Source organism: Mauremys mutica, chromosome 4 (genome assembly GCF_020497125.1).
Source record: "Mauremys mutica isolate MM-2020 ecotype Southern chromosome 4, ASM2049712v1, whole genome shotgun sequence".
Classification (NCBI taxonomy): Eukaryota; Metazoa; Chordata; order Testudines; family Geoemydidae; genus Mauremys; species Mauremys mutica.
In genome coordinates this window covers 23,664,802-23,692,210 of record NC_059075.1, presented here as the reverse complement: position 1 = coordinate 23,692,210, position 27,409 = coordinate 23,664,802, and the positions used below count along the sequence as shown (strand labels likewise).

General features: G+C 45.2%; 1 protein-coding gene and 1 long non-coding RNA gene across 4 annotated transcripts in view; one reads left to right on the top strand and one right to left on the bottom strand.

Moving 5' to 3' along the window:
• The window catches only part of BEGAIN (brain enriched guanylate kinase associated), a 173,737-nt gene that overhangs the window by 113,073 nt on the left and 33,255 nt on the right, over window positions 1-27,409 (bottom strand). For 2 of the 3 annotated variants that reach the window (XM_045012435.1, XM_045012436.1), the window contains exon 2: window positions 6,338-6,427. The exons of the other annotated variant lie outside the window; for it this stretch is intronic. In XM_045012435.1, coding sequence (XP_044868370.1) covers window positions 6,338-6,427 — 90 coding nt within the window. The remainder of the gene's footprint in view (window positions 1-6,337; window positions 6,428-27,409) is intronic. 3 annotated transcript variants of the gene reach the window in all.
• On the top strand, window positions 195-25,833 carry LOC123368009. The gene is made up of 4 exons (XR_006578663.1): window positions 195-296; window positions 16,566-16,730; window positions 17,214-17,338; window positions 22,938-25,833. It is a non-coding gene; the product is annotated as an uncharacterized LOC123368009 (long non-coding RNA).

Here is a 27,409-nt window from a genome sequence, read left to right as displayed (position 1 = left end):
CTGAAAGAGCTCTGTGTAGCAAAGCTTCTCTCTTTTCCCCGTGTGACAGGGTGTATAAACCCCACAGTAGGAGTGAAAAGGTTAAGGAAAAACTCTGGGCCCAAATCAACCCCACCCTGCTGCACCTGCAGAGCATGTGCCAGATGGAGGTGGGGCTTAAAAGGCACCCAGACAGCTCAGAAGGGGGCTGACCAGGCAGGGAGAAGGACCTGCCCTGGGAGCATCTAAGGAAGGACATGGAAGCTGCTCCTCTAAGGAGAAAGGACCTGATCTGCTAGAAGCCAGACTGACTAAAGGTACTATGTTTGTTCTACATTATCTTGGTTACAGACTGAAAAAGCTTAAATTATAGCATGGAGGGGTAAGAAGTGGCCCAGGGAGGACTGTCTTAAGGTGCTTGTGGTGGGTGCCTGACCTTGGCTACCCCCACAGGGCTCTGGGCTAGATCCTGATGGCACGGGAGAGCCTAAGCTCCCATACCACTAGCGGCCTCTCCTGCCAAGTGCCAGCCACTATCATAATCTATACTTTCTTTTGCCCCCACCCTGCAAACTATCCTAATTAGATTCTCTTTAGAGTCTAAACTGATTTACTTATCTAGACTCAGCAATTTTTAGAGCAACTGATATATTTAAATAGACATTAGCAAAGGGTTGTAAGTAGAGTGGGTCAAATTTTCTATCAAATGTGGAACTTGATGGAAACTTTTTTCCATCAAAAATGCTATTTTGTCAAAACTGAAATGTTTTGTGGAAACATTTAGAGTTCAGTGGACACAATGCTCAGCTCCAGGATGGAATTTCTTTAGGGAAGGTGTGAAGAGACTGTGTTCTACTCCAGAATAGCCAATAGCCTAGTGTGCTTGGCTGAGAACTGGAAGATCCATGTTCAAGTCCCTGTGCTCCTTGATTAGGAGCAGGGCCTTTAACCTGATTTCCCACATTGCAGGTGAGAGCCTTAACCACCAGGCTATTTGCTATTCTGAGAGCTCTCTCTTGCTTTTTCATGAAAAATGTCAAAAGCTCTTGTTTTTGTTCCACATTGGAACAAAACCATTCTGCGACACCTAGAAATTATTCATGAAAGGGAATTGTTTCCTGCCAAACCCTAGTTACACATAGGTCTAATGGAGCTTGAGTAAAGGTGTCTAATTTACATCACGTTTGAATTTGCCTGTGTGTTTGGGGAAAATAAAAGGGTGAACAGCTAGAAAAGATGCAGGAGAAGAACGAAATGTAGAGAAAAGAGGTTAGCCTGCTTCCCATCTTACTAACTACAGTGAATGCTGCAGTGCACACACTTGGTGAACATGCATTCAGATTGTGAGTGGTTGTTTTGCCCATTTGCAACTATTTGTGTAACTGGAGAATGACTACACTTGTGTGATACTGGGTTTTGTACAAAGGTATTCTCTTCTTGTTGTTTACTTTTCTCTATTCTCCTCTCTTAAAAGTTCCAGTCATTCAATCAGGGAGAAAAAAATCCAGGTGACTTAGATGAGCAATCGCTTATCGAGCATCACAAACTGTTCACTTCAGTTATTTGCTAATATCCCAAAGGCTGATATGTTTGCATAAACTATTTGGTAAAAATGTGTGGAAAAACAAAAATACATTTGTAGTCATAAGGATGATTCAGAAAGGAAAAAAAAGGGCTGAGTCTGTCAGATCATTTATTTGTAACAAATAGCTCAACTTGCCTAACAAAGACTCTTGGGAAGTTGCCTGTCACTGTAGCAAGTCAGTTTAAGTTGTATGAACATTGACTACATTTTATATCCTCCAATGTCAGAGAGAGAAACCCAGTGATCTGCCCTTTATTTTTCTAGGGAATCCAGGCTAGTAAGTCCTGAATAATAATAAGAAAATATCAAGGGAATAAGAAATGGGGATAGCAAAATTAGAGGTAGACCTCTATTTTGCCACTACAGTTTGTAAGCAAAGTGGAAGCTCTCTAGGCAGTTCATAAAGCATCCCTAAATCACACCAAATCACCTTAACACAACTTCTGGGACGGGGAGACAGGGGGTGTTAATGATTGCTTTGGCTTGCAGTTAAGAATAAGTATTTCCTCCACTCCCTTTGTGTATTACTAAGGAAGACCTGCCACATCAGCTCTCATAAATATAACACTATATTCTAATAATGTTAATGGTTCTTCCTTCTTTTTCTACTTTTCTTTTTTGTTTGTTCTTGATCCATCTAGAATAGCTTGGCAACTACATTGAAACACTATTATGGCTTTGCTAAGGAGAAGCTCATTTGATCACCCACACACTACCTCATTTTGTTGTGTGTCTGTCTCAAATGTTCCTTTTCGGTAGCAGAAAGGTGCGTGCCTGTCAGAATACAGTACGTCGTAAGGATCAGTGAAGCGCCATGTACAGCGGCACGTTGAATCTCTTCTTTTATCACTTCCTTTAAAAGGACAGGGAAGATCTATGGAAAGATGATGTGGCATAAGGAAAGAGAATCAACTCCTGTCCTACTTCAGATAAAGCAGCCAGATTCAAAGAACTTGCTAGGTGGACGGGTACAATCTCCCTCATTTGGCAACTTCTTTCCCCTCTGTTTTTTTTTTCTCCTTCTTGTTCCTGCTTTCTTTACTTTGGTTTAAAGCTCACCTGCATCTGGTTGCTTCTCTGGGGGCTGTTGGTTTCATGAAAAAATGGGTGAGGTCATATCTTTTATTGGATCAGCTTCTCTTGGTAAGAGACAAGCTGTGGCGCTTACACAGAGCTCTTCTTCAGGTCTGGGAAACATCCTCAGTACCCACACTCCAAGAAGAGCTCTATGTAAGCGCAAAAGCTTGTCTCTCTCACCAACAGAAGTTGGTCCAATAAGATATTACCTGACCCACCTTGTCTCTCTAGTAGCCTGGGACCAACACAGCTACAACAACACTGCATACAACAATGGAAGATATCAAATTTTGTTTCATGCCAGGCACTTACAGAGGGTTTGTAGCTATGTATATATGCTTCTGGCTCTAGGAGAAGACATCTTAGGTTGGTTCTGGAAGGAGGAGTTAGAAAGAGCAATGTTTTCCCCTCCCATACTCTGTATGAAGAGTGTATCTATATATTAATAAGTTTCATTAACTGGTTGTCCATTTTGATTAGTCACACTTGCACTCTGGTCACCTTTCATGGCAAAAGTCACACAAGCAATTTGTGTTGTACCTAAAATGCGAATATACCGGGATCAATCTTTAGAAAGTAAACAGTGGCATTTCAGATATCTTGGGTGGTAACTGTTGGTAACTGCTGAAATTCTACTGGCAGCTGCTATAGGACTGTTCTTTGTTATTCTATGCTCTCCAACGCACAATGGCTGTGTTCTATAGTCAGAACAGCATGCTGTCAGAAAGAGGATGAATAATAGGGATTTTTGTGCAAGGTTTTTGGCAACACAATATATCTCCAGTGCATAGACACCAGGAACACCAACGCTTGATGAGGTGAGCTAAAGAACATCATTTAGCCTGAACAATCTATGTCCTGTAAAAAGTAATTCAGATACCTTGGGAACTAATGCTGCTCTCAGTTACGCGTGTACAATAATTCCTGAGTTGAATGGGAGTATTGAGAGCTTACCTGGGGGCAGAAATGGCCTCTAATGTTACCTGAATGAAATCTGTGTAGCTGAGTATTTAAAAATATCTTCAGTTTGCTGACATTTGCAAATGATTTTCAGCTGGGTGATCAACTTGCTATTATGGCAAATCAGATATGTGCTGTCATCGTTGGTTCATTATTTTGATCCTCACCTCTTTGTTTTAGATGCTACGCTGCACTATTTTAGGACTTGCAAACTGACAAGTTTCCTATTCTGCAAGAATCTAAATGAGTACACCTCTAGCAAGTTGCTCAGCATGTTGTGAAATCAGTCCAAACAACTGTTCTCCCAGTTCCAGTGTCATGACTTATTATTTGAGCAGTGGGTAGTTTTATTCTACACACTCAGCTCAACTGGCTTTTCAGCATAGGGCTAAATTCTGTCTTCTCCTATGTGGATACACTGGGGACAAGTACTAGTCAATAGCTCTCCCTTAACAGTGGAGAGAGCCAGATTAGCAAGCAGGGGATTGTTGTACAGCATCAGAAAGGCTAACATCTGGCAGCAGATGCTCAGGTGAGCACATGCGGCACTGTTCATCAGCAGGTGTGAAAAGCACTGCACAGCAAGCTCCTGCACAGGCATTCTGTCTCCATCAGCCCTGCTCAGGCAGTGGCTGCAGAACTCATTTACTAATTAAAGTGGCTTAATTTTTTAACATGGTTTTTATTAGAGACTGACTGAAATGGCCTGAATTTGCCTTTTGCCAAGAGATAATTACTACTTAAATGCAGCCTACAGTACTGTAGTTAGTACAGGGGCCACTTTTGTGCTCTCTGAAGTGAGACTTTTCTTTATGAAGTGACTGGAGTGTGGGGTTTTTTTTTTTAAATCATGGGTGAACCAGGTTTGATAAAATTCAATCTGCCCACATTTTACATGTTCTGACAACTTTTATAGCAAGTATCTTTCATTTTCACACACCTATGCACTTCCTAGTCCCAACCAGAAGCAGAACTCCTAAAATACAACCAGAAAGCCGATTCTGGTGAGATTTCCAGACACTCTTTGAAGAACTAAGAGTTTTGAACAGTTTGCATGTGGTTTGGGAGTATTTACCTTGAAACTCATAATTATTTTTAGGTTTTATCATCACAAAAGTATTTTTGCATGGTTGGTTCATTTTGCAGTTCTTTCAGATGCTCATGCAATAATATTAGCATCATCTTTTAGGCTTACTCTGCTCCATTTAAAAGTTGCTAAACATTTTTGGAGGAACTAGAAATGGCCTGATCCAAAATCCAGGATCTGAATACCCTAAAACTTGAGAGTGTTTGAAATTCAGCTGTGATATTTTTTCCCCTAAGTGCAAGCTCATTTTTATTAGTAATTAAGAACTACAAATGGGCAGTGAGTGAATTTCAGGTGTGCTTAGCAGGCATTATAAGAATAAAACTGTTTAGCTGGTCATAAACCAAGACTACTATATACTGTACCTTATACCACAGTCAAGTCCTCCAAACTCTATGACAGTAATCCATTTAAAAAGTAACACATGTAAGATCATGCTGAATGGTTACACTATGGGTGGGCAAACTAGTTCCGATTAAAATGAATTCCCAAACATCAAACCAAATTGAAACTCAAATTCTTTTTATAAGGGTGGAAATATGTTGCTTAATTTGTTTCATTGGTCACTTCCTGGTTTCAGCCAGGACAAGAAGCAGAGATGCCAATGAAGCAAAGTTATTCTCATATCTGGACCAGGGTAAAAACAGAAGTCATTTGCAGTGAATTTAAGGATTAGAAAATATCTACTGTAATTTAAACCGCTTCCCCAATATATGACATGTTTGCCGCTCAGGGAAGTCTACTTCTCTCCAAATGTCGAATGGCTATTCCTACTCTTCAGTACCCCAGATACTACTTGGCACACTGTATATTATAGGAAGAATCCTATATATAATCTTTCTTGCACTAAGATCTCTGTAAGGTTGGGAAACCACAACACTTCTTTGAGGAAAATCTGCATATTGCAACAAGACACCCTTAGGGTGTCAACCTATCATCATTTTCTTGTCTTATGAATATTTGTCCCAGTGAAAATTTTATAGGATGAGTGAACAGTTTCACTTCTAGGTACCTGCAACTTTTAATGATGTTGGGTGGATACCAGCAAAAGGAACAAAGGAGAAATCCATGGAGATAGTAGGAGAAAATGAAAGACAAGTATGTGGAAAAAATGGAAAAAGTCATTAGTTTACTTTAAACTGTGTGCTATATAGGAACATCAAGCTAAAATTAATCATGACTGCTCCATGAAAGGATATGCTGGAGATGGGCTTACATCATCTATGCACCTATTGCTTTGAGAGAACCTGACTCATGGAGCTCAAGGGGAAAAAAAAGAACAAAAGAGATCTAGAAATATATAAACATTGGCAATTAAGAAATGTAACCTGGTCAAATTACTGTTGCATCAATAATGGATTAAATGTGAATGTATTTTCATAACCACACTGACAGAAAAGTTATTGACTAATAGTAGGAATCTGAAAATGTGGCAGCTTTTATACATATTGGCAATAATTACTACAAGCTGCCATGAGACAATCACCTAGAATACTATCAAATATATTTGCTGCTACTTCCCTGATTCAGAAATATTGTATAGTTGGGATGTGAGCTACTAAAGACTGACGTGAAGAAAAGAAACAAGTTACTGACATGAGAAAGTTAGAAAGAAAGCATAACTTAACAAAACATCACTTTTTAATTACCTGTCCCAGAGGGTAGGTGAAGATTTTGCGAGCCTGCCCTGGAGAATTCTAGGTTGCCATAGGCAAGTTGGCACCCAGGAATTTCGTACCCTGCAGCATGAATAGAGGATAAACCATGGCTAGGTATGGCTCATAAGACATCTGAGTGGAAACCTAGCTAGACAACCTGTTTACAAGCAGGTTATGACATAATTTAGATATTTTAGTAATGAAATTCACACTATATTACTGTAAAGCAATACTAAATCTACACACAAGATGTTTCAACCCACATCTTCGTTGGTTATCTTGCATGAGACCTTTTTTGTAGTTTGCACAAAATTTGTAGGACCAAACTCACCCTGGGTCTAAATGGGTGCATCCTCATTGACTTCATTAGAGCAGCACCCGCTCAGTAATTAGGTCTTTATAATTCCACTGTACCACATGATGTTAAACAGATTTATATTTCGTATCAATTGGGCCAACAAAGTAACTTTTGTTGTTTGTGCACTGTGGCAGTAGTATGTTTAATTAAATCTGGGCTGAGATTCAAGTTCTGCATTCCATGTACTGTGCACATCCAACAGCAGCAGAAAAATAGCTGTAAAATGTTTGCTGAAAATGGAAAACACAAAAGCAAATAAACCTGAACAAGCAACATAAACCATGATTAACACTCAGCAGAAGTGGATTCAGAGCCAACGAAAGGACAACAGGTAGGCATACCATCAACAGGAACTCCTGTGCAATATTTATCACTGCCCAACATTAACATCAAGCAGTACTGGGAAGACTGGATATTTCCCAGTATTCTATTCAGTCCTTATTTAGGCAAATTCCTACTAAAGTCAATGGGAGGTTTTCCTGAGTAATATCTGAGTAAGAACTATAGGCTTTGGCCCTACAAGCTGAATCCAGATTGTTCTCCTGCATGCCTAAAAATGCAGCCTAATACTACTTGGCATGGAAACAAAGACCGTGATTTTGTTCACTTAATTACTATTCATATTTAACAACCAAGAATGTTTATATAGCTTGTAGTGTATCTGATGGCTAATGACAACATGTACAGGATATCCTACTTCCCAGTGTTCATAATTAGAGTACTTAGTATTATAAGGAATGACCCATCAGCATGTGTTTTTATAGGCTTCACTATACGTAGTGGGATGCATATATAGAACAGGGTGTAATTGCTGCACCTGCATTGAGAATGTCTGAACAGAACTGGAACAACGATGTAAAGGACAACCTTGCTGATTGCTGCTGTTACAGTAAAGTGAAGCTGGCAACAGCTACATCTCAAAAGCAAGGGATGCCTAGATGATGCACTTTGAATACCATGATGAACAGCACTGTGTAAGTATACTTTATTACTATAGTAGTAGCTTTGTGCCAAATCCTGAGGACCTAAAGCCTTCCTCAGATAATTCCCAAGGAGGACCATAATAAAATTTTGCTCAGTCAAGTATGTGAAATCATTCCAGATTAATGTAGATAAATCTGAGAACAGAATTTGGCTCAATGAGACTTTGCCAAAGCAAATAATATAATTAAAGAAAATAATCCCTCTGGATTATAGTACCCATTAAAGATACAACTATAAGATTTGCACACATTGACTAATACCCTATGATAACAATAATACTCATTGTTTGAGTGTGTGGGTAGCAGAATGATGCCTTTACTTGAGAAAATAAGGGCCACAGCCTGCCATTTAACTTAGAATCAAATGAAAGTTCTCCTTTTGAAATTGAAGAATTGTGCAAAGCATATGTTAACCCCATATCGAAATGCTAGCTATGTATCACCGCTAACAAGAATCTGATCAGAGAGTGCTTTAAAAGAACCCTGAAAAATCAATATGTTCTATAGATGAGGGAATAATCTTGCTGATATGTTGTAACCCATGCACAGGACAGTTTTATATGCATCTCACAATTAACAATTGATTGAAGAAACTGCTGTAGTTTTGCTATCTTGCGATGTGGTCCGGTATGCTTCCAATACTCTAGCATCTTAATGAATAATAAGTGAAACGACGCCTAACCATGCTGGTGTGTTGAAAATTAAATACTCTAGTGTAAATAAGAGAAGAGCTTATTAGTTTCTAGATATTGTCATGCTTCAGCTGTTGATTAAACATTGAGAAGTTTGTCATTTTAGAAGATCAGCTGAGGTTTCTTGTTTGAGAATAAGTGTTGGGGTGCTATGGCTTAGCCACCAGTAACTCATTTCAGGCAAACATTCCTATTTCTCTGAAATCTTGTTGTGATTAGTTAGGGATAGATGATGCTTTAGGCACAGCCCTGAGCAGGTGCTGATACATAAACTGCTCTACCCCAGGACTGACTAGCACTGGGGGCATCTCAGAGACATCCCTCAGCACAATCAAACCCTGCTCCCCTCTTGTTCTGAAAGGGGAAGGCGACTGAGGCGCAAGAGGGGCAATGGGGTAAATTACAGCAGCCTTTGAAAGGGTGTCGTTTACATTCCTTCCCTCTCCTCTCTGCACATGCCTGAACACCTACTCTCTCCAGCAAGAGGGTGGAGCCACAGGAATGTCCCCTTTCCACCCCTTTGCGCAAAGAAGAAAGTATTCAAGACATCTGGGCTGGTTCTGCACCAGACCCAAGATCAGGGAATGTCTGTCTTGGCTGAGCAGGATTGTATATATGCTGGAGAGGGGGCTTGTACACCTTGTTTTCCCTCCTCAGCTGAACAGGAGACGGGCACAGTCTACCACTTACTTGACAGTAACACGGTTTATAAAAAGAGCAAAGCTCACAGCCTCTGAGAAGCTTGTTTTCTCTTAGTTTGGAGTCTGACATGGATCATGTGTGGGCAGACAGCTGTGAGGATGTAAAAATAAGGGACAGCCTGAGATTCAGTGGATTTTTCTCCATCACACTATCTTACAGGTTAGACAAACCTGAAAATAAATAAAGGAGGCAAGGAGAAATGTCTAATTTCTATTGTACATTTGTGCTGAGTGCTTTTTTAGCAAGCTGTCAATCTTATGTTTGATTCTGGCTTTGCCTTCCTGCTGTGATTATCCAGCCGACTCTGTGCCTCTTAATTAATTAACATATGAGTAATTAATTACTTGATATACACCAACACTTACGGTACTTCTTTCTGTGCTGACATTCTTATCAAGTGGTGATTGGGGGAAAAAAACAGACCTGTAGGAGTACAAATTAAGTTCCCAAAATTGAAAGAGGTCTCAGTGCAGCCTCCATTTTGTATCTGAAGATCAATAGGTACATAACTGGAGACTGCATTTAAATAACTAGCTTCTTAATGTCTTCCAAAGGCAACAAAGAATTCAGTCAAAGATTTTTTTCCCAAAACTAGTGAAACTTGTCAAAACCAATGAGTTTAATAAAAAATAATTTAACAAACCCAAGCAAAAACCCCGCAAACATTTTCCTAATGAAAGAGCAAGGCTTGCAAGCTTCACAAGGGATCACACAAAACCACTGAACTGGATTCTCCAATTCACAAAGTGAACTTAAACTAGCCAGAGATTCAGCCTGGAGAATTCCCCCTGATTAGGGAATTGGTGGCAACCTAAATGCCACTCGCCTGCCTCCATGGGTAGCAGAAGTTGATGGGGCTGGCGGTGAAAGGGGGACAGCCTCAGTAGTGAGGGAAGGAGATACTTGGTGTGGGACATGAGATGGCTCCTCTACACCCCCGTTGAAGTCTCTGCAGGGCCGGCTCCAGACCCCAGCGCGCCAAGCGCGCGCTTGGGGCGGCATTTTGCCGGCAGAGCGGCAGGCGGCTCCGGCAGACCTTCCAGAGTCATGCCTGCGGGAGGTCCACCGGAACCGCGGACCAGCGGACCTCCCGCAGGCATGACTGCGGAGGGTCCGCTAGTCTCGCGGCTCGGGTGGACCACCCGCAGGCATGCCTGCAGAAGCTCCACCGGAGTCGCGGGACCGGCAACGCGCCCCCTGCGGCATGCTGCCCTGCTTGGGGCGGCCGGATTCCTAGAGCTGCCCCTGAGTCTCTGGCACCCATTGGGCAGGTTTGGGGGAGAAGTGTGGAATGACTAGCATTACCTAGCTCCCAGGGGCCACATGGCACTTCTTTTGGCCAGCATTAACCATGGGAAAGGCTCCTTCTCCAATTAAGAGATGGGGTTTATGGAATTTGTTACTGAACTACCCCAACAAAAAAATGGATTTCTAGTCTGGTTTTCAAATCCCATGTGGGAGTGAGGTGCCACTGCAGGGCAGAGAACTCGAAGTCCATTAAAGCCTTTGAGTGTATCATAAGGGCAAAGAGTACTACAGGAAGAGTGGCAGGCCCCTTCCCATGCTGGAATTGTGCATATCTTCCTGAGGTGTGGTACTGAAGAAGGTGAAGGGGGAATACAGGTTTATTCACTACTTGTCCTACCCTTGGGACTTATCAGTAAATTACTATATAGACCCCCCCACTACGTTGGATGAGAGACTTCTCATCTTATACAGTAGAAGACACAGTCAAGGTATGTGGCCCTGGGGTGATGTTAGCTAAATGCGACATCAATACTGCATTCAGGCTGCTTCCAGTGCATCTCAGACTGTAATTTGCTCGGGTTTCAGTTTGAAGGTGACTACTATTTTGATAAAGCCATGCCCATGGGGTACACAGCGTCATGTGCTGCTTACAAAAGAGTGGACGATTGTATACACAATTGGCCTGAATCACTATCTCAATGACTTATTATTTGCAGGAAAACTTGGGACTGACAATGGTGAGTACATGCTTCTGAATCTAGCTGAGTGCCTTGGAGTTCCCCCCTCACCACTGAAAAAACAGACGGTCCCACTCAAAGTTGTAACATACCTAGGCATTGAATTGGACCTAGTTTGTTGTGTTTCTAGGTTACCTGCAGAGAAGCTTGAATTGATCAGGGCACTGACAGAGCCTCTTAAAGAGGCAAAAGAAATTACACTGATGGAACTTCAGGTATGAGGCCACCTGAACTTTGTGTTTTGGATAATGGCTCCTGGTTATATGTCACAATTTTAGGGCAACTGCACCTGTATTTCCCTTTAGGAGTTTGGCAAGGGTACCCACACTTAGGATTCCAGCTCCACAGTCAGGGCCAGCTCCAGACCCCAGCGCGCCAAGCGCGTGCTTAGGGCGGCTTCCCGTGGGAGGGCGGCAGGCGGCTCCGGTGGACCTCCCGCAGGCATGCCTGCGGAGGGTCTGCTGGTCCCGCGGCTCCGGTGGAGCATCTGCAGCCGTGCCTGCAGGAGGTCCACCGGAGACATGGGACCAGCAGATCCTCCACAGGCACGTCTGCAGGAGGTCCACCGGAGCCGCGGGACCGGCGACCGACACAGCGCCCCCTGCAGCGTGCTGCCCTGCTTGGGGCGGCGCAAATCCTAGAGCCACCCCTGTCCAGTCATTGCCTCTCTTGGGTGGAGACCAGTGTCTCACTCCATTTGGATGGGGATATAATCTGACTGATCAGTTCCCTGCTCTCACTGTTACTTCTGGCCGAGGCAGGCTGCTGAAACAGACTTGCTTGAAGCAAACCCTTTCCCCAGGTAAGGGGAAATCCACTTTGTGGGAAATCCACTTCACACATATTGTTCCAAAGAGTCATTTGGGATTCCTCACACTTAATATTAGGCAAGTCCATAAGGCTGGCTTGGATACAGCAGGATCATTGTCACACTGGCACATCACCTCCTCTACAGAAGTGGGTGTAGCTAGGGTGCTGATTGGCATCCTAGGGAAACCCACTGACTTACTACCTGGATGGGTTTATTGCCTGGATACCCTTTCTGCCATTACCTTACATAAATTCATGTCAACTATGCACATGGTAAACATTCTGCTAGCAATCCAGCATATAGCCTTCAAAAATCCATACCGCCATTTTAACCTATGGAACTGAGCTTTTACATGCCCCCCTTTCTACCTTGTTATCCCAAAACATTTGGGTGTAAACTTGACTTAGTTCTCCCATACCCATCTCCCTCCCGGTTTCTAGGGAGTTTGTTTGTGGTATCCCCGTGGCCCAGGGGTTAGCTGCCTCAGTGATGAATTGAGCCCTGTTCCACCCTAAGATACTACAAGCAGCCATTCTTTGGCCCAAAGGAAGAAATATGTCACAGCTGCCTCCCTGTGGAACAGCTCTCAACCATGCACAGATCCATGGACCATATTATAAATAGACATTCTGCTAACTTGGGTAAGGAGACTGGCAAGGGCCTTCATTTTATACTGCATGTGTTTTAACATCCTTTTTCGTGCAAGTCCCAGGAGTGGATAATGGTGTCTGCTGATGGTTCGTCTCGGTTTCAGATTGACAGATTCTGGAAGCTCACCCAGTTGTCAATAGGGATCCACTGGTGATGGCCCCAACAAGTCTATAACACTGGCTTGTGACAGCTGAAGGACTAACTGTGGGCTTGGTATCCCCTGGTAGTAGGCCCTCCGAGTCTGATATGCCTGGTGTGCATTTGCCAAATGGAGGTGCTGACATATGGCAAAGGAATGTGTGGGAAAGGATTAGGCAGGAGTTGTGATACCAGGGGGCTGGTTAGGGGAGTGCCCAAGCTAGTTGCTGGCACTTCCTTTTGGCTGGTTCACAGTGTATGTAAAAGGATAAAATAAATGGTTTCCCAGAAATAAAAACTGGGATTTTGCTGAGGTGCCTTGGGCTCATGAGATTGGGTGAGACCTCCTGGCCCTTGTGTACTTGGGTGAGACTTTGCAGCCCTCATGGGCTGAGGTCACCATCTTTCTGGCTGGGGGAGGGTGGTAGGACTCAGAACAAGGTGGGTCCTTGGGGTAGGCTGAGGAGAGCCTACCTTGAGTTATGGGTTATATGGTAGGTGCCCTGTCTCCCTAGTGTGAGTTACAGGTTATGTGCTAGGAGCTCTGTAACCTTTGTACTGGAACCACCTAAATGCTTGGTATAGGAGATTACAGGTCATGGGTAGGTAGTGCCCCTCCCCTGTATTTAAATTTAATAAAAGTTGCAGCCAGCAGTTTAAACTTCATCCATATGTCTGCATGAAAGCTGCTATGCCAGTGTATGGAACAGTCATGCTGGGAGTGTGCTGGGGTGTCGGTTGCAGTTGGGTGAAGCACTGGAATGGGTTACCTAGGGAGGTGGTGGAATCTCCTTCCTTAGAGGTTTTTAAGGTCAGGCTTGACAAAGCCCTGGCTGGGATGATTTAGTTGGGGATTGGTCCTGCTTTGAGCAGGGGGTGGAACTAGATCTCCTGAGGTCCCTTCCAGCCTTGATATTCTGTGTTGCTATATCCAGCCATAAGGACCCCAGGAAAGTTGCTACCCAGACATCCCTGAAGTAAGGTGGTGCCTTGCAGTTGTTGACCCCAGGAGGGCCTTAGTTTGTGTTGACATACGCTTTTGCTTTTCCCGCACCCAGAAGCAAAGTAAGCAGACCCACAAAGGCAAGGCCCCTACCAGGATTAGTTGGCTGTGACCTGTCCTAGGCCAACGCTGTGGTGGAAATTGAGCGTGGTGAAGGGACCCTGCCCAGCTAGGAAGGTGCCCCAGAGAGACTCTTTACATGGGGCCTTTGAGTGTTGCAGTTCATATGAACCCAAAACTCAGAGAAAAAGTTGACTGCCACAAATCTATCTATATAGCTAAAATGCACTAGCACGTTTTGCCAAACCTGGTGCAAAATGAAAGTGATATAGCATTAGCGTCCATGTGGGAAGAGAACCTACCCTACGAATGCTAGGTGCATGCATTCTGTATTGCACACAGCTAGCAGTTTTCGTGCAGATGTGCTTTCCAAAGCATATTAAGGAAATAAGCAAATTAATGTTCTGGTACACAATGGAGAAATATTAATTTTACTCTCTGTTGCTTTTCCGTGCTTTGCTAGTAAGTCCTGCATAATTGCTTATACACAAGTTAATACAGAGAAATGCTCTCTGCTCCAAATGTGACAGATCTCGGCTTATAAAACTCCCCCAAAGGGATTTAATAACATCCTGTCTCAGATAATCAATGTCAGTTGTAGTCACTCTAATCCAATTCGCAAGTGCAAGGTTGAGAGATAATGAGTGATTATACAATTTATTTATTTGCCTGGCATATAAATATGAAAAATAATTAGCAGCATTCCTAACTTACATGGGAAATTGTGTGCTTTTCTAGTCTGCCAGTGATAACACATAAGAAATTGTAAATTCTTTTGCAGGGGAAACATGGAAAATGTTATCAGTTCAGTGATCATTTTTTCTCCATAAAGGACTAGCTGCTAAAACAATATAACCAGCATGGTCTACTTAAAAGTAATAGTTATAGTATACAGCCAATGTTATTTCCTGCATGAAAAGTCCTCCTCTATAAATAGCCTGATTAAATGCAGATAAAACCTCCTGATTGCTATTTTGAAATACTGTATTATTATATTGTAGCCTGACAATATCATTCATCTTTCTGAGCCTTCTTTTTTTTTTTCATATCTTTATTGATTCTTTGTCTCCAGGCTCTTCCACACAGCAGTTTCCTTAACATCCTGCTCTGTGGGTGATGGCACTGAGACAAATCCTGATATCAAGTGAGGTCTTACTCCATGCATACTACTGAAATAACCTGTTTTCACTTATTCTACAAGGCAAACTATTGGCCTAGTACATTCAATATGTTACTCTGAATACAGTCTCCAACCCAGCTGCCAGGAACCACATGAGATACTTTGAGACCAATAGTCACTTTGCAAACAAGTCCAAGATATTTGCTCGTTAACTATGCACAATACATTAATTCACTGTCCTGCAAGAACAAAGAGCTGCTCTTCTGTTTATTGAGGTGGCAGATGACAGATCCTTTTATGACTGAGACAGACTCAGAAGAGCTGCTTTGCAACTAGCATATTTAAGTAATAATGTTATGGGAGAGGAAAACACAATGGAAAAGAGAAACTCATCTGCAAAAACTGGGGATTTCTAAAAGCTGAAGCAAAAGCGGAGGCTTCTGATAAGCATAAATGATGTTTGGCTCATATACTTCTTCTTCCAAAAACACTATTCCTGGTATCCAAGAAGAGAGATGAAGATTTTTATAAGCCACAGTGAGGATAATAGTGTTTCTCCTGCCTCCTGAGGGTTGGATATTTCACAGCTGCTCCTTTTTCAGTCTTTCCAAGGCTTGGGTGAATAACTGTTTGTGCAGACATACCCAGAGTGAGTAATAATTGGCCTGATTTTGCCACCCTTGCTCTTGCTCTCAAAAAGAATAGGGCAGTAAGGTACTACTTACAAGGAGTTAAAGAGGTCAAAATCAGGCTGTATATTAGGGCAGGGTTAAACTGACTACTTTTTTGATGGGTGCCTTGAAATGAAGGGGCCGTGAATGGACACCTATATTATAGGGAGACATCTGCTACCAGGATTAATCCAAGCTCTGACATTATTTATATACTTTTTATACAGCACTATTTATGTCCCGTAAGACAAGTTAAAGCATAATTTCTATAATTTTTGCTTTAACTAACACTGATCTGCTACTTTAAGTGCATGTATTCAATCTGATAAAGCTTGTTAGATCTGGTTCCAAATTTTAATACAAACTTGAATCTTAAAATGACTTAAATGGTAGATATGCCAAGTTGCAGACACCTAGGCCCAGATCCACAAAGGTTTCAATGGAAGTTAGGAGACCAAATACCTTTCTGGAGCTGGGCCCTAGTTTCAAGTGTTAATGTTTGTTCTGTTTTCTGGAGCTTTCTAAAAGCTATGAAAGTAGAATAGTTTAGGTTAAGATCAAAGGCCTTCTGAGGTGTTACAGGTAAAGCTACTGTGATGAATCTGCTGAGCAGTAATAAGTCACCAGCAGGCAATGTGGTAAATTTGCTAATGCTGATTCTGTTTCCTCCTGTGAGGAGGGTTCTGAGTTGTGAGGTACAAAGGATTCCTGGGAAGTTGCAAGAAGTGGTACTTAGCATTTTTCTAGTACTCTATATTGTTCATAGCACAGCTCCAACTAAATTTAGTTGCAGTTGTGAGCGCTCAGCACTTCTGCAGATCTGGTCCCAGGTGTCTCACATTGTGCACCCAGAAAACAAAGAACATTCAGTTTAGTGACCTCGTGTGGAAGATTTTGGTTTACAGGCTCCGCTTAAGCAGTTATGCTCAGCATCCTATAGGAACTCTGTGGCAGAGGCTGGGATAGAATCCAATTCGCCAGCATGGCAGTTAACTGCCTTAACTATCCTTTCTTTTCCTGCGGTGTCTTGCCTTATTCATTACAGACCTTCCAAGTGTCACTGTGTCTATGGCCGATCAGCAAGAATCCTGGGCAGCAAGTTCCCTTCTGCCTGGAGCTCAATTGGAGTGTGTCTCCAAGCCCCAGTCAGACAACTGCTTCATGTGAAGTCAACCAGTCCACTGCCAACAAGATTGTTTGTATAAAGATTGTAAGTATGGACAGGTTTTGGTAGTCAAATCCAGAGCTTGCAAGAGGGATCGGAGAAACTGGTGGTTCTGGTATAGGTTAATGGGGTCATTAATAGACATGGGCTATAGTCAGACAATGGTCAGAGAGCTGGGGGTGAGAGAACCTTTGGGCACTATACTCCTTCAATACATCCATGGGGATGTACTTCCATACCCACAAGGTAAGTCCAGATAATGATACAGAACTGTACACCTAGGGGTGGCCCTGAATTTAGTCTACCCTGTGATAACTGGGCGAGACTGGTAATTCATCTGGGAACTGATGGGATTAGGATGAGGGGAGAGGTCCCAGAGGGGAAAGAGGGAGAAGCAGAAGACACAATGAGAGGAGACCCCCAGAGCTGATCAGGTTAGCTGGAGACAATGACCCAGGGGAAGGAACATCAACGTCTTTGGGTAATAGTTCCACATCACCAGTCAATGACCCTGCTCACATCCTGCAGGGGCTTGAGCTAAGGACCAGCACACCCCACCCCCTGACTCAGACCTGCTTTTGAGCCAAGCTGACTGCATCGCCAAGCAACAGAGTGATTAGACATTGAGTCAGGCCTATTAACAGCTCACCCAGGTCAGTGATGAAGTACAAGACCCATGATTATTGAAACAATGGCTACACTTTAAATTACAAAGGAAAAATATACCAGGTGGTGAAAGACCCACAGATGGGCAAGTCTGGATGCAACCCCTTATTCCTCAAAAGTTTTGAAGGGAGGTGTTAAAGCTGGCCCACGTGATACCCTGTGGAGGACATCTTGGGTGGGGAAAATCACTGGAAAGGGTGACCCTAAGATTCTATTGGTATGATGTCCACCAGGAAGTGTGGAACTAGTGCGCTGCAGGCCCCAAATGTCAGTGGGAAAGCTGGACGAAGGTCTCTTAGGGAAGAAGTACTAGAAGGCCTATGGTAGGTCCCCATTCAAAAGAGTAGGAATGGATTTAATAGGCCCTTTGGGGTGGGGGGGAAAGCATAGTAGGATACCAATATATCTTAGGCCTGGTCTACACTAGGACTTTAATTCGAATTTAGCAGCGTTAATTCAAACTAACCGCTCAACCGTCCACACCAGGAAGCCATTTAATTCGAACTAGAGGGCTCTTTAGTTCGAATTCGGTACTCCACCCCGACAGGTGGAGTAACGCTAAATTCGACATGGCTAGCTCGAATTAGGCTAGGTGTGGATGCAAATCGAACTTAGTAGCTCCGGGAGCTATCCCACAGTGCACCACTCTGTTGACGCTCTGGACAGCAGTCAGAGCTTGGATTCTCTGACCAGCCACACAGGAAATGACCCGGGAAAATTTGAATTCATTTTCCTGTCTGGGCACTTTGAATCTGACGTCCTGGCTGGACATCGGGGCGAGCTCCGCAGCACCTGCCACGATGCAGAGCTCTCCAGCAGAGGAGTTCATGTTATCTGTGAATAGAAAGAGGGACCCAGCATAGACTGACTGGGAACTCTTTGATCTGATCAGTGTGTGGGGCCAGGAGTCTGTGCTTTCGGAGCTGCGCTCCAAAACACGGAATGCAAAGACCTACGAGAAGGTCTCCAAAGCCATGATACAGACAGAGGATACAGCCGGGATGCAACGCAGCGCCGCGTGAAAATAAAGGACAAGGACCCCAGACAAGGCTACCAAAAAATCAAAGCGGCAAACGGACGCTACGGAGCCTGCCACCACTGCCCCACCAGTGAGCATGGACTCTGATGATGGGACAGTGTCGACGGACAGTTCCTCGGCAATGTTCGCGGACGGGGAAGATGAGGAAGTGTTTGTGGAGGATGAGGCAGGCGAGAGCGCTTACAACGCTGGTTTCCCCGACAGCCAGGATCTATTCATCACCGTCACGGAGATCCCCTACCAACCCTCCCCGGCCATGAACCCAGATCCTGAATCAGGGGAAGGAGCAGTCGGTAAGTGCTTTAACCATGTTAACTTTTATTCTTAATATAACAGGAATCTTAAGTGTGTGAAAAGGAGGGCTCTCTATATATGGGGATAGAACAGAAATCATCCTTGGAGATCTCCACGAAGCTCTCCTTGCGTTAATCGAAAAGCATCAGCAGGAGGTTCCTGGGGAGAGCTGCCTTATTGGGTGCTCCGTGGTAGCACACTTTTCCGCGCAAGGCTTTCATGAGGTACTCAGGGAGCACTGCCTCCCCGAGCACGGCTGCATCGGGCCCTGGTTCGTGCTAGCTTTCACGCAGCATGCGCTCTCTATCTCCTTCAGTGACCGTCCTCAGGGTGATCTCACTCGGAGACTCCTGCATCTAATTAGGGTAATTACTGTAATTTTACGCCTGGTCCAAAGTATTTTTAAAAAATTTACGGACAGACGGCATAGCACAGACTCAGCACGCAGCTGCGTGACGAGCGTAACGGAAAGCCAAAGAATATAATGGACGCTCATGGAGGGAGGGGGGAATGAGGACGCAAGGTATCCCACAGTTCCTGCTGTCTCCGAAAAGTATTTGCATTCTTGGATGAGCTCCAAATGCTTCTAGGGTCAAACACAGTGTCTGCGGTGGGTCAGGGCATAGTTCGGCAATTTGCGCACACACCCCACCCACCACCAGAAGTGAAAACAATCCTCTGACTCTTTTACATGTCACTCTATCTTTACTGAATGCTGCAGATAGACGCGATGGTGCAGCACTCAACACCAACATCCTTGCTCCCCCCACGCTATGGATGGCTGATGGTACAAAACGACTGGTATCCGTCCTCATCATCAGCCTATTGGCACATGGGGCAGTGCAAAAGGACTGGTAACCATGCGTACTAGCATCTGTGAGGTCGATCAAGGGCGCCTGGCCCTAATTTTTCATGGTAGATGGTGCAGTATGGCTGGTAACCGTCCTCATCATTGCAACAGGGGGCTGAGCTCCATCAGCCCCCACCCTTCCTGTGTAAAGAAAAGATTGAATTGCCCCTGGACTAACAGAGGGATGATGGGCTCCTTCATCCACAATAATTAATGTCCTGCCTGGACTATCATTGCAGCTGGAGGCTTCCTTCCACTCATTTCTCACAAACAAGTCACTGTGTCTTATTCCTGCATTCTTTATTACTTCATCACACAAGTGGTGGGACAATGGTATGGTAGCCCAGGAAGGCTGTGGGAAGGCCGGAATGAACAGGTGGTGTTGTTGCAGGAGCACCCCCTGTGAATAGCATACAGCTCCAAATTTATGCAGGATCGGACACAGAGCAGCTGTGCTCTCTGGTTCTATGATACAGTGGTTCTCTAGTACACTTGCCCATAATCTAGGCAGGACTGATTCTATTTTTAGAAACCAAAAAGGAGGGATTGACTCAGGGAGTCATTCCCAATTTTTGCTTTTGCGCCCCTGGCTGCTCGGCCAGGGGCACTTATGACAGCACCAAATGGTGCAGTGCAAAAGGACAGGTAACCATGCCCATCTTATTACCATCTTATTACCAATTTATGGTATGGTAGATGGTACAATATGGCTGGTAACCATCTCTGCTGTCATGCAAAAGCAAAAGCATGCTGCTGTGTAGCGCTGCTGGACCGCCTCTGTCAGCGGCATCTAGTACACATACGGTGACATACACAAAAGGCAAAACAGTGTCCATGGTTGCCACGCTATGGCGTATGCCAGGGCAATTCTGGGAAAACGGGCTTGAAATGATTGTCTGCCGTTGCTTTCCCGGAGGAAGGAATGACTGGCGACATTTACCCAGAATCCACCACGAAAATTATTTGTGCCCCAGCAGGCACAGGGGTCTCAACCCAGAATTCACAGAGACAGCCTACACTCAGTTAATTGTTCGCAAAAATGTATCTTTGCAAGGAATTCACTCCCTGTTTCCCATCTCACAGCTTCCACTGTCTCCAGACCTGCCACAGCATCCCCCTCGCAGAGGCTGGCAAAGATTAGGCGGAGAAAGAAAAAGACAATGGACAAGATGTTCGATGAACGTATGGGCTGCTACCTAGCCGAGGCGGACCAGCAGAGCCAGTGGAGGGAGACCGTCTCTCTGTACCAGCGCTCACACAGCGAACGGGAGGAGAGGTGGCGTGAGGAAGACAAGCAGGCGACTCAAACAATGTTTGGACTAGTGAGGGAGCAGACAGACACGCTCAGGCGCCTTGTGGATGTTCTGCAGGACCGCAGGAGGACAGAGCCCCCCTGCAGTGTATCTGCAACCGCCCTCCCCTGCCACAAAGTCCCATACCCCCCTCACCCAAAATAACCAGAAGGAGGAGCGCCAGAGGCCGTGTAAACTGTCACTGCACCCCAGCAGAGTGCTCAAGTACCCAAAAGCTCTCATACCCTACATTTGCAGAAGTCGTTCCCTTCCGGACTCACACAAGTCCCAATCCCAGTTCCATCCCCTAAGTGTCTACTTAAGTAATAAAAATACTTTGCTGTTAATTACTGTTTCCGTCATGTTTTTTCAAAGAAGACTGTGTTTGAATGGGGGGCGTGGGGAAGGGGGTTGTTAATTGCATAGGACAGTCACCTTTCCCAGGGTACAGACACGGGGGCAGGATCAGCAGCGGGTCACACACACAGTGCAGTCAGTAGGCACCATGGTCGGTATGGGAGGTGGTTTCCAGGTTCTGTGTGGGCGGGGGGGATGTGACTTTGTAGCGGGGGAGGGCGGTTACAGATCTTATACAGCGGTCCTTGTCCTGGACCGCTGAGTCACGCAGCAGAGGAATCTGTATCCGTACTCCTCCGCCACAAGGTCACATATCCCCCCGCACACAGAATTCGAAAAAGAGGGATGGCAGGCTCCGTTGAAAGAAGCATTCCGGCACTGCGGACCGCTCTAGGAGCAGGAGCCTGTCATTCGTTGAGTTTAGAGGCGGTCTTTACATCACCGCACACCCTACCCAGCACAGTCTGCCTCCCAGTTTCAACCCTTTAACGCAAAGAAACCTTTCTTCAGTAACAATGGGACATGTATTTTATTTTTACACGTGTGTTGGAAGTGGGGGAAACGGGGTGAACGGGGTATGTAACCGAAGAGGAGAGTCAACAGTCAGTGGGTAAAGAAACAGGGGCAGGTTCAGCTTCTCTGTAAAGAAACTGAACAGTCACAGGTCACGCTGCTCGCTGGTATTTGAAGAGTTCCTTGTCGCTGTCCCAGGCGCCTGTATAGGGCTTCATGAGCAAGTGCATTAGCGGGCAGGCTGGGTCCCCGAGGATGACTTTAGGAATCTGCTCATCCACAACAGTTATTTCATGGTCCGGGAAGAAACTACCTTCCTGCAGGCGTCTGAGCAGCCCACAGTTCCTGAAAACACACGCATCATGAACCTTGCCTGGCCACCCGACGTTGATGTTTGCAAAACGTCCCCTATGGTTCCCCAGTGCTTGCAGCACCATTGAAAAGTAGCCCAATTTCTCATCAGCTGACTGTGGAAGAGGTGGACGATAAAGTGCGAGGAGGAGAAAATGGCGATGATCGCAGCGGGCTCCATGCTTGCAGTGCTGTGGCGTCCGCGCTGTCACTGACCAGAAAAGTGCACGAACAGATTGCCCGCAGGCGCTTTCAGGGAGGGAGGGAGGGAGGTTGTGATTGACGGTTCAATGACGACACTTACCCAAAACCACCCTCGACACATTTCTCCCCCAAGCAGGCATTGGGGGCTCTACCCAGCATTCCAATGGGCAGCGGGGACTGCGGGAAATGTGGGATAGCTTCCCACAGTGCACCGCTTCCAAAGTCGACGCTGGCCCCGTGAATGTGGACTCAGAAATTCGAATTAGTGTATTTAGTATGGATACACAAATTCGACTTCATAAGGTCGAATCCACAAATTCGAACTAAGTTGATTCGAAATAGTCTTGTAGTGTAGATAAGGCTTTAGTGATAATGCACTATACTACACACTACCCTTGATACCTCTCCACTTATGAAGGCAGCAGTCATCACCACCAAGTTGATGAAAGTATTTGCTTGGATAGGGATTCCTAACGATACTCACATACCAGTTTTATGTCAGTTACTGAAGAAGCTATGCAACTTGCTGAAGGTGAAACCTCCTAAGAACATCCATTTATCACCCACAGACTGCCAGCTGGTGGAGCATTTTTAATAAAACTTTGAAAGCAATGCTAAATAAGTTCATGACCTCTCATTCTTGTTACTGGGATCAGCTCTTAACCTCCCTTCTCTTCCCTATTCAGGAAGATCCCCATGCTCCTACAGGATTTTCCCCATTTGAGTTTTTGTATGGGAGACAACCCTGGGAAATATTAGATCTGAGTAATGAAATGTGGGAGGGGCAGGAGTCAAAGTCCACCAACTCAATACAGTATTTATTGTGATTAAGAGAAGCAAAAATCCCTGGGCGAGTTTGCAAAGGAGAACTTGTTGAACGAGCAACACAACAAGGAGAAGAATTATAACAAGGTCACCTGTATCTGAGCGTTCCAACTGGGGGACCAAGTTCTATTTCTGCTACCTATCTCTGAATCCAAGCTGTTGGCCCAATGGCAGGGGCCTTTTGAAATAGTGAAGTTATGAACTTTACCAGCCTAGGAAGAGGAAAGCAACCCAAATATTATCATGTCAACTTACTGAAGGTATGGAAAGAATGGGAGGGACTCATCATCATTCCATTCCCTCTTGAGTCTGAATGTGGCCCCTGTGCCATGATGGTTCCTCGGTTGGGGGACCATATCAGTTGGGGAAGGCTTATGACCTGAGCAGGAAGAGCAGATATGCAAACTCATCAGCACATTCATCTCTGCATTTTTGGCAACAACCGGGCTGCATGTACCCAGTGTTCCACTGTATAGAGACTGAACGCAGCCAGAAAGTGAGAGAGAGCATGCAACCATTAACCAGAAAAAATGTGGGAGACTGTGACAAGAGCTACAGAACATGTTGGTCACAGAGGTCATCGAGGACTCACACAGTAGGTGGCAAACTCTGATAGTGCTCGTGCTCAAACAGGATGGCTCAACATGGTTCTGCATTGACTTTTGAAAAATGAATACAATAGCCAAATTCAACCCTACAGGTCGATGAATTGCTGGAGAGTCTGGAGGCTGCCCAGGCACATATCCACTCTTGACCTAACCTGAGGGGAACTGGCAGATCCCCCTTGCTCTTGAATCCAGGGAAAAGATGATGACCTTCTCTAGCCCCTGGGCTTATTCAAGTTTAGAATCACGCCCTGCAGTCTGCATGGGTCGTGGCTACATTCAAGAGGTTAATGGATAAAGTACTGTGCCAACATAGTATGCGGCTGCTTATGTTGATGATACCATCATTTACAGCGGGACATGGGTCAACCACATAAAACACCTCACAGCAGTTCTACAAGCATTCTGCAAGGCTTGCCTGATGGCTAACCCAGATAAATGTCAATTAGCCAACTGGGAAGTGAACTACCTGGGATACACAGTGGGTGGAGCATGGCTACGTGTATTATTAGGGAAGGCAAAAGGCCTTGTTAAAATACCTGAAGCCCTCTATGAAGAAACAAATATGATGCTTCTGGGACAAGTGGGGCACGATAGGTGGTTCATACCCAATTTTGCCACCATAGCCACACCCTGAACAGACTTAGTAAAAGATGTTTCACTCAGGCAGATCTGGTTGATCAAGGCCTGTGCCAAGACCTTCCAGGGATTTAAAAAAAAAAAGCTGGTGAAGAAGGAACCTGTTTTATTTCACCCCAACCTTTCAGGACCTTTCACTTTACAATGGACACTGGATGTCAGCCTTGGAGCTGTACTATTGCAAGAAATAGGGGGAGAGGAACGTCCCATCCTATATCTCGGCAAGACGCTGTTGTCCTAAGAAGATGCCTATTCAGTGACAGAGAATAGGGCTCCTGTGGTAAAGTGGGCTTACATTGTTCCCAGTGGGGCCAACCATTCCAGCTAGTGACAGATCACATGCCCCTCCAATGGCTACAATCCATGAAGGACCATAACCCCTGAGTCATCTGGTGGAATTGGTCCCTGCAGCCATACCACTTTGAAGTACTGCATCAAGCCAATAAAGACCATAAAAATGTGGACTTGTTTTCATGAGACCGGTGTGGGGGGACAGTCAACCCAAATAGACCCGGCAACTTGGAAACTGAGAGGGAGGGTGTGAGATGGGGTCTAGAGGCCCCATGCTGAACCAGGGCTGGGAAAGAGCTATACTGGGCTAAGGAAGCCCCACCTTTCAACAGGTGTAGGGCATGCTCCTAGTGGAGGAACAGTTTAAAAGAACACAGGGAGCCCCGGAAAAGGGGAGTGAGAATGAGCTGCATATGGCACTGGGAAGCAAGGTTGATGCTGAGAGCTGTGCCAGGAGCGGCAACAGCTTTGTAAAGGCTGCTCTGGCAGCAGAGACGTGATAGCATTGGTAGCTGAAAACCTGAAATGAGATGGATTCAACAGGACACTAAAAGTATGTTTCCTTCCCCTTCCCTACCAAACACATATGTCTACACTGGGATAAAAGACCCGTGTCATGGCCGCAGCTGGTCTGGGTCAGATGACTTGGGTTTGTGGGGCTAAAAAGTTGCTGTTTTGATGTTCAGGCTTGGGCTTACCGTAAGAGACCCAGGAGAATTTACTAAACCAGTGACCACACCCTAAACTGAGGCATTCCTGACTGCTAGGAAGTGTCCCGGGGGAAAACATAATTTGGGGTAGTTCAATAACTGGGTTGGATGGGTGGAATGCGTGGGCCTGGGTCACACTGCCCCGCCTCCACCTGGTAGTGACCGAACCTCTGGGGGAGCAATCAGAGTGCACTGCGTTGATTCAGGGGCCCTTTCTGAGATGTCTAGCCTGGCAGAAACTGTAAGTCCATGACTGACCACTAGGCCAGTTGGTCATTGGACCTTCTGACCAAAACATCCAATCTTGATTTTAAAATGTTCACTAATGGAGAATCCACCACAACTCTTGGATAGTTGTTCCAATAGTTAATTACCTTCACTTTTTACAACTTGCCCCACATTTTCAGTCTGAATTGTCTTGCTTCAAATTCTAGCCATTGGATATGTTATACATTTGTCTGCTAGACTGAAGAGCAAATTATCAAATTTCTGTTCCCTATGTAGGTATTTATAGGCTGTAATAAAGTCACCCCTTTCTCTTTGGTAGATTGAGGGTGTGATCCACGAAGGTACTTAGGCACCTAAGTCATGTTTTTAGACACCACTGTGGTCCACAAAACTCCTGGTCAGCTGCCCCCTCACCCTGTAGGTGCCTAAATTCATTAAGCACCCTGATTTTTTTCCTCTGGGCATTTGCACTCCAGCCTTTCTCTAGGCACCCAGCCACCTATCTCCTGCTTGAGTATGTGCACTGCTACCTCATGATAGGCATCCAGATGGCTATCTGCCACCTATGGCCCACTGCAATTCAGAAACCAGGAAAGACAGGCATTTGTCCACCTCAGTTGTATGCAGGGGCCTGATCCACAATGTGGTCTCTGAGAATGCATATGGGATCAGGCACCTCAGGTGAGCCTACATAAGGGGAGACAGAAAAGAGAAGGAGGACCCCCCCACACCATAACCTTTCACTTAGTGGTTAGGGTATTCACTCAGGATGTGGGAGACCCCAGCTTCAAGTCTTCTCCTGAGAGGGAGAAGGGAGTTGAACAGGTATCAGTCACCTGGTTTAAAAAGGACCTCCCACCAGTTAGTAAGGGGTGTGTGTGCAAGGAGTGAGAGGATGTGCTGCTGGAGGACAGAGGAGTACAAGTGTTATCAGACACCAGGAGGAAGGTCCTGTGGTGAGGATAAAGAAGGTGTTTGGAGGAGGCCATGGGGAAGTAGCCCAGGGAGTTGTAGCTGTCATGCAGCTGTTACAGGAGGCACTATAGACAGCTGCAATCCACAGGGCCCTGGGCTGGAACCTGGAGTAGAGGGCGGGCCCGGGTTCCTCCCAACTCCTGATCAGACACAGGAGGAGTTGACCTGGACTGTGGGTTCCACCAGAGGGGAAGATCTCTGAGGTGAGCAAATCTGCCAATAAGCGCAGGACCCACCAAAGTAGAGGCGGAACTTTGTCACAGACCTACACTCCTTATTCTGGGATGTTTGACCTTATATTTAGCTCTAGCAAAATGCATATTGTTTGCTTGTACCCAGCATACCAAATGATCCAGATTGCTCTGTATCAGTGACCTCTGTCACCTTCATTTATTACTCTCCCCATCTTTGTGTTATCTATAAACTTTCTCAGTAATGAATTTTTCTCCCAGGTCACTGATAAAAAATTTGAATACCATATTAGCCCTGCTTTGAATCTTGCTAGATGTTCTCATTAGGGTGACCAGGTGTCTAGTTTTCAACAGAAACACCTGGTTGAAAATGGATCGTGGCAGCTCCGGTTAGCACTGCTGACTGGACTGCAGGCTTCCTGCTAGCCTCTGTGCAGTGCAGCTCCTGGGAAGCAGCTGGCATGTCCCCCCTCCGGCTCCTATGCGTAGGGGTAACCAGGGAGCTCTGCATGCTGCCCCTGCCCCAAGCACCACCTCCGCAGCCCCCGTTGGCTGGGAACTGTGCCCTCTGAGCCCTTCAGTCCCAGCCCAGAGCACCTTCCTATACCCAAAACCCCTTCTCTAGACCCCTACAATGCCACTCAAGAAATATACTATTGTGACAAAGAAATAACAATGTTAATTATATAATATT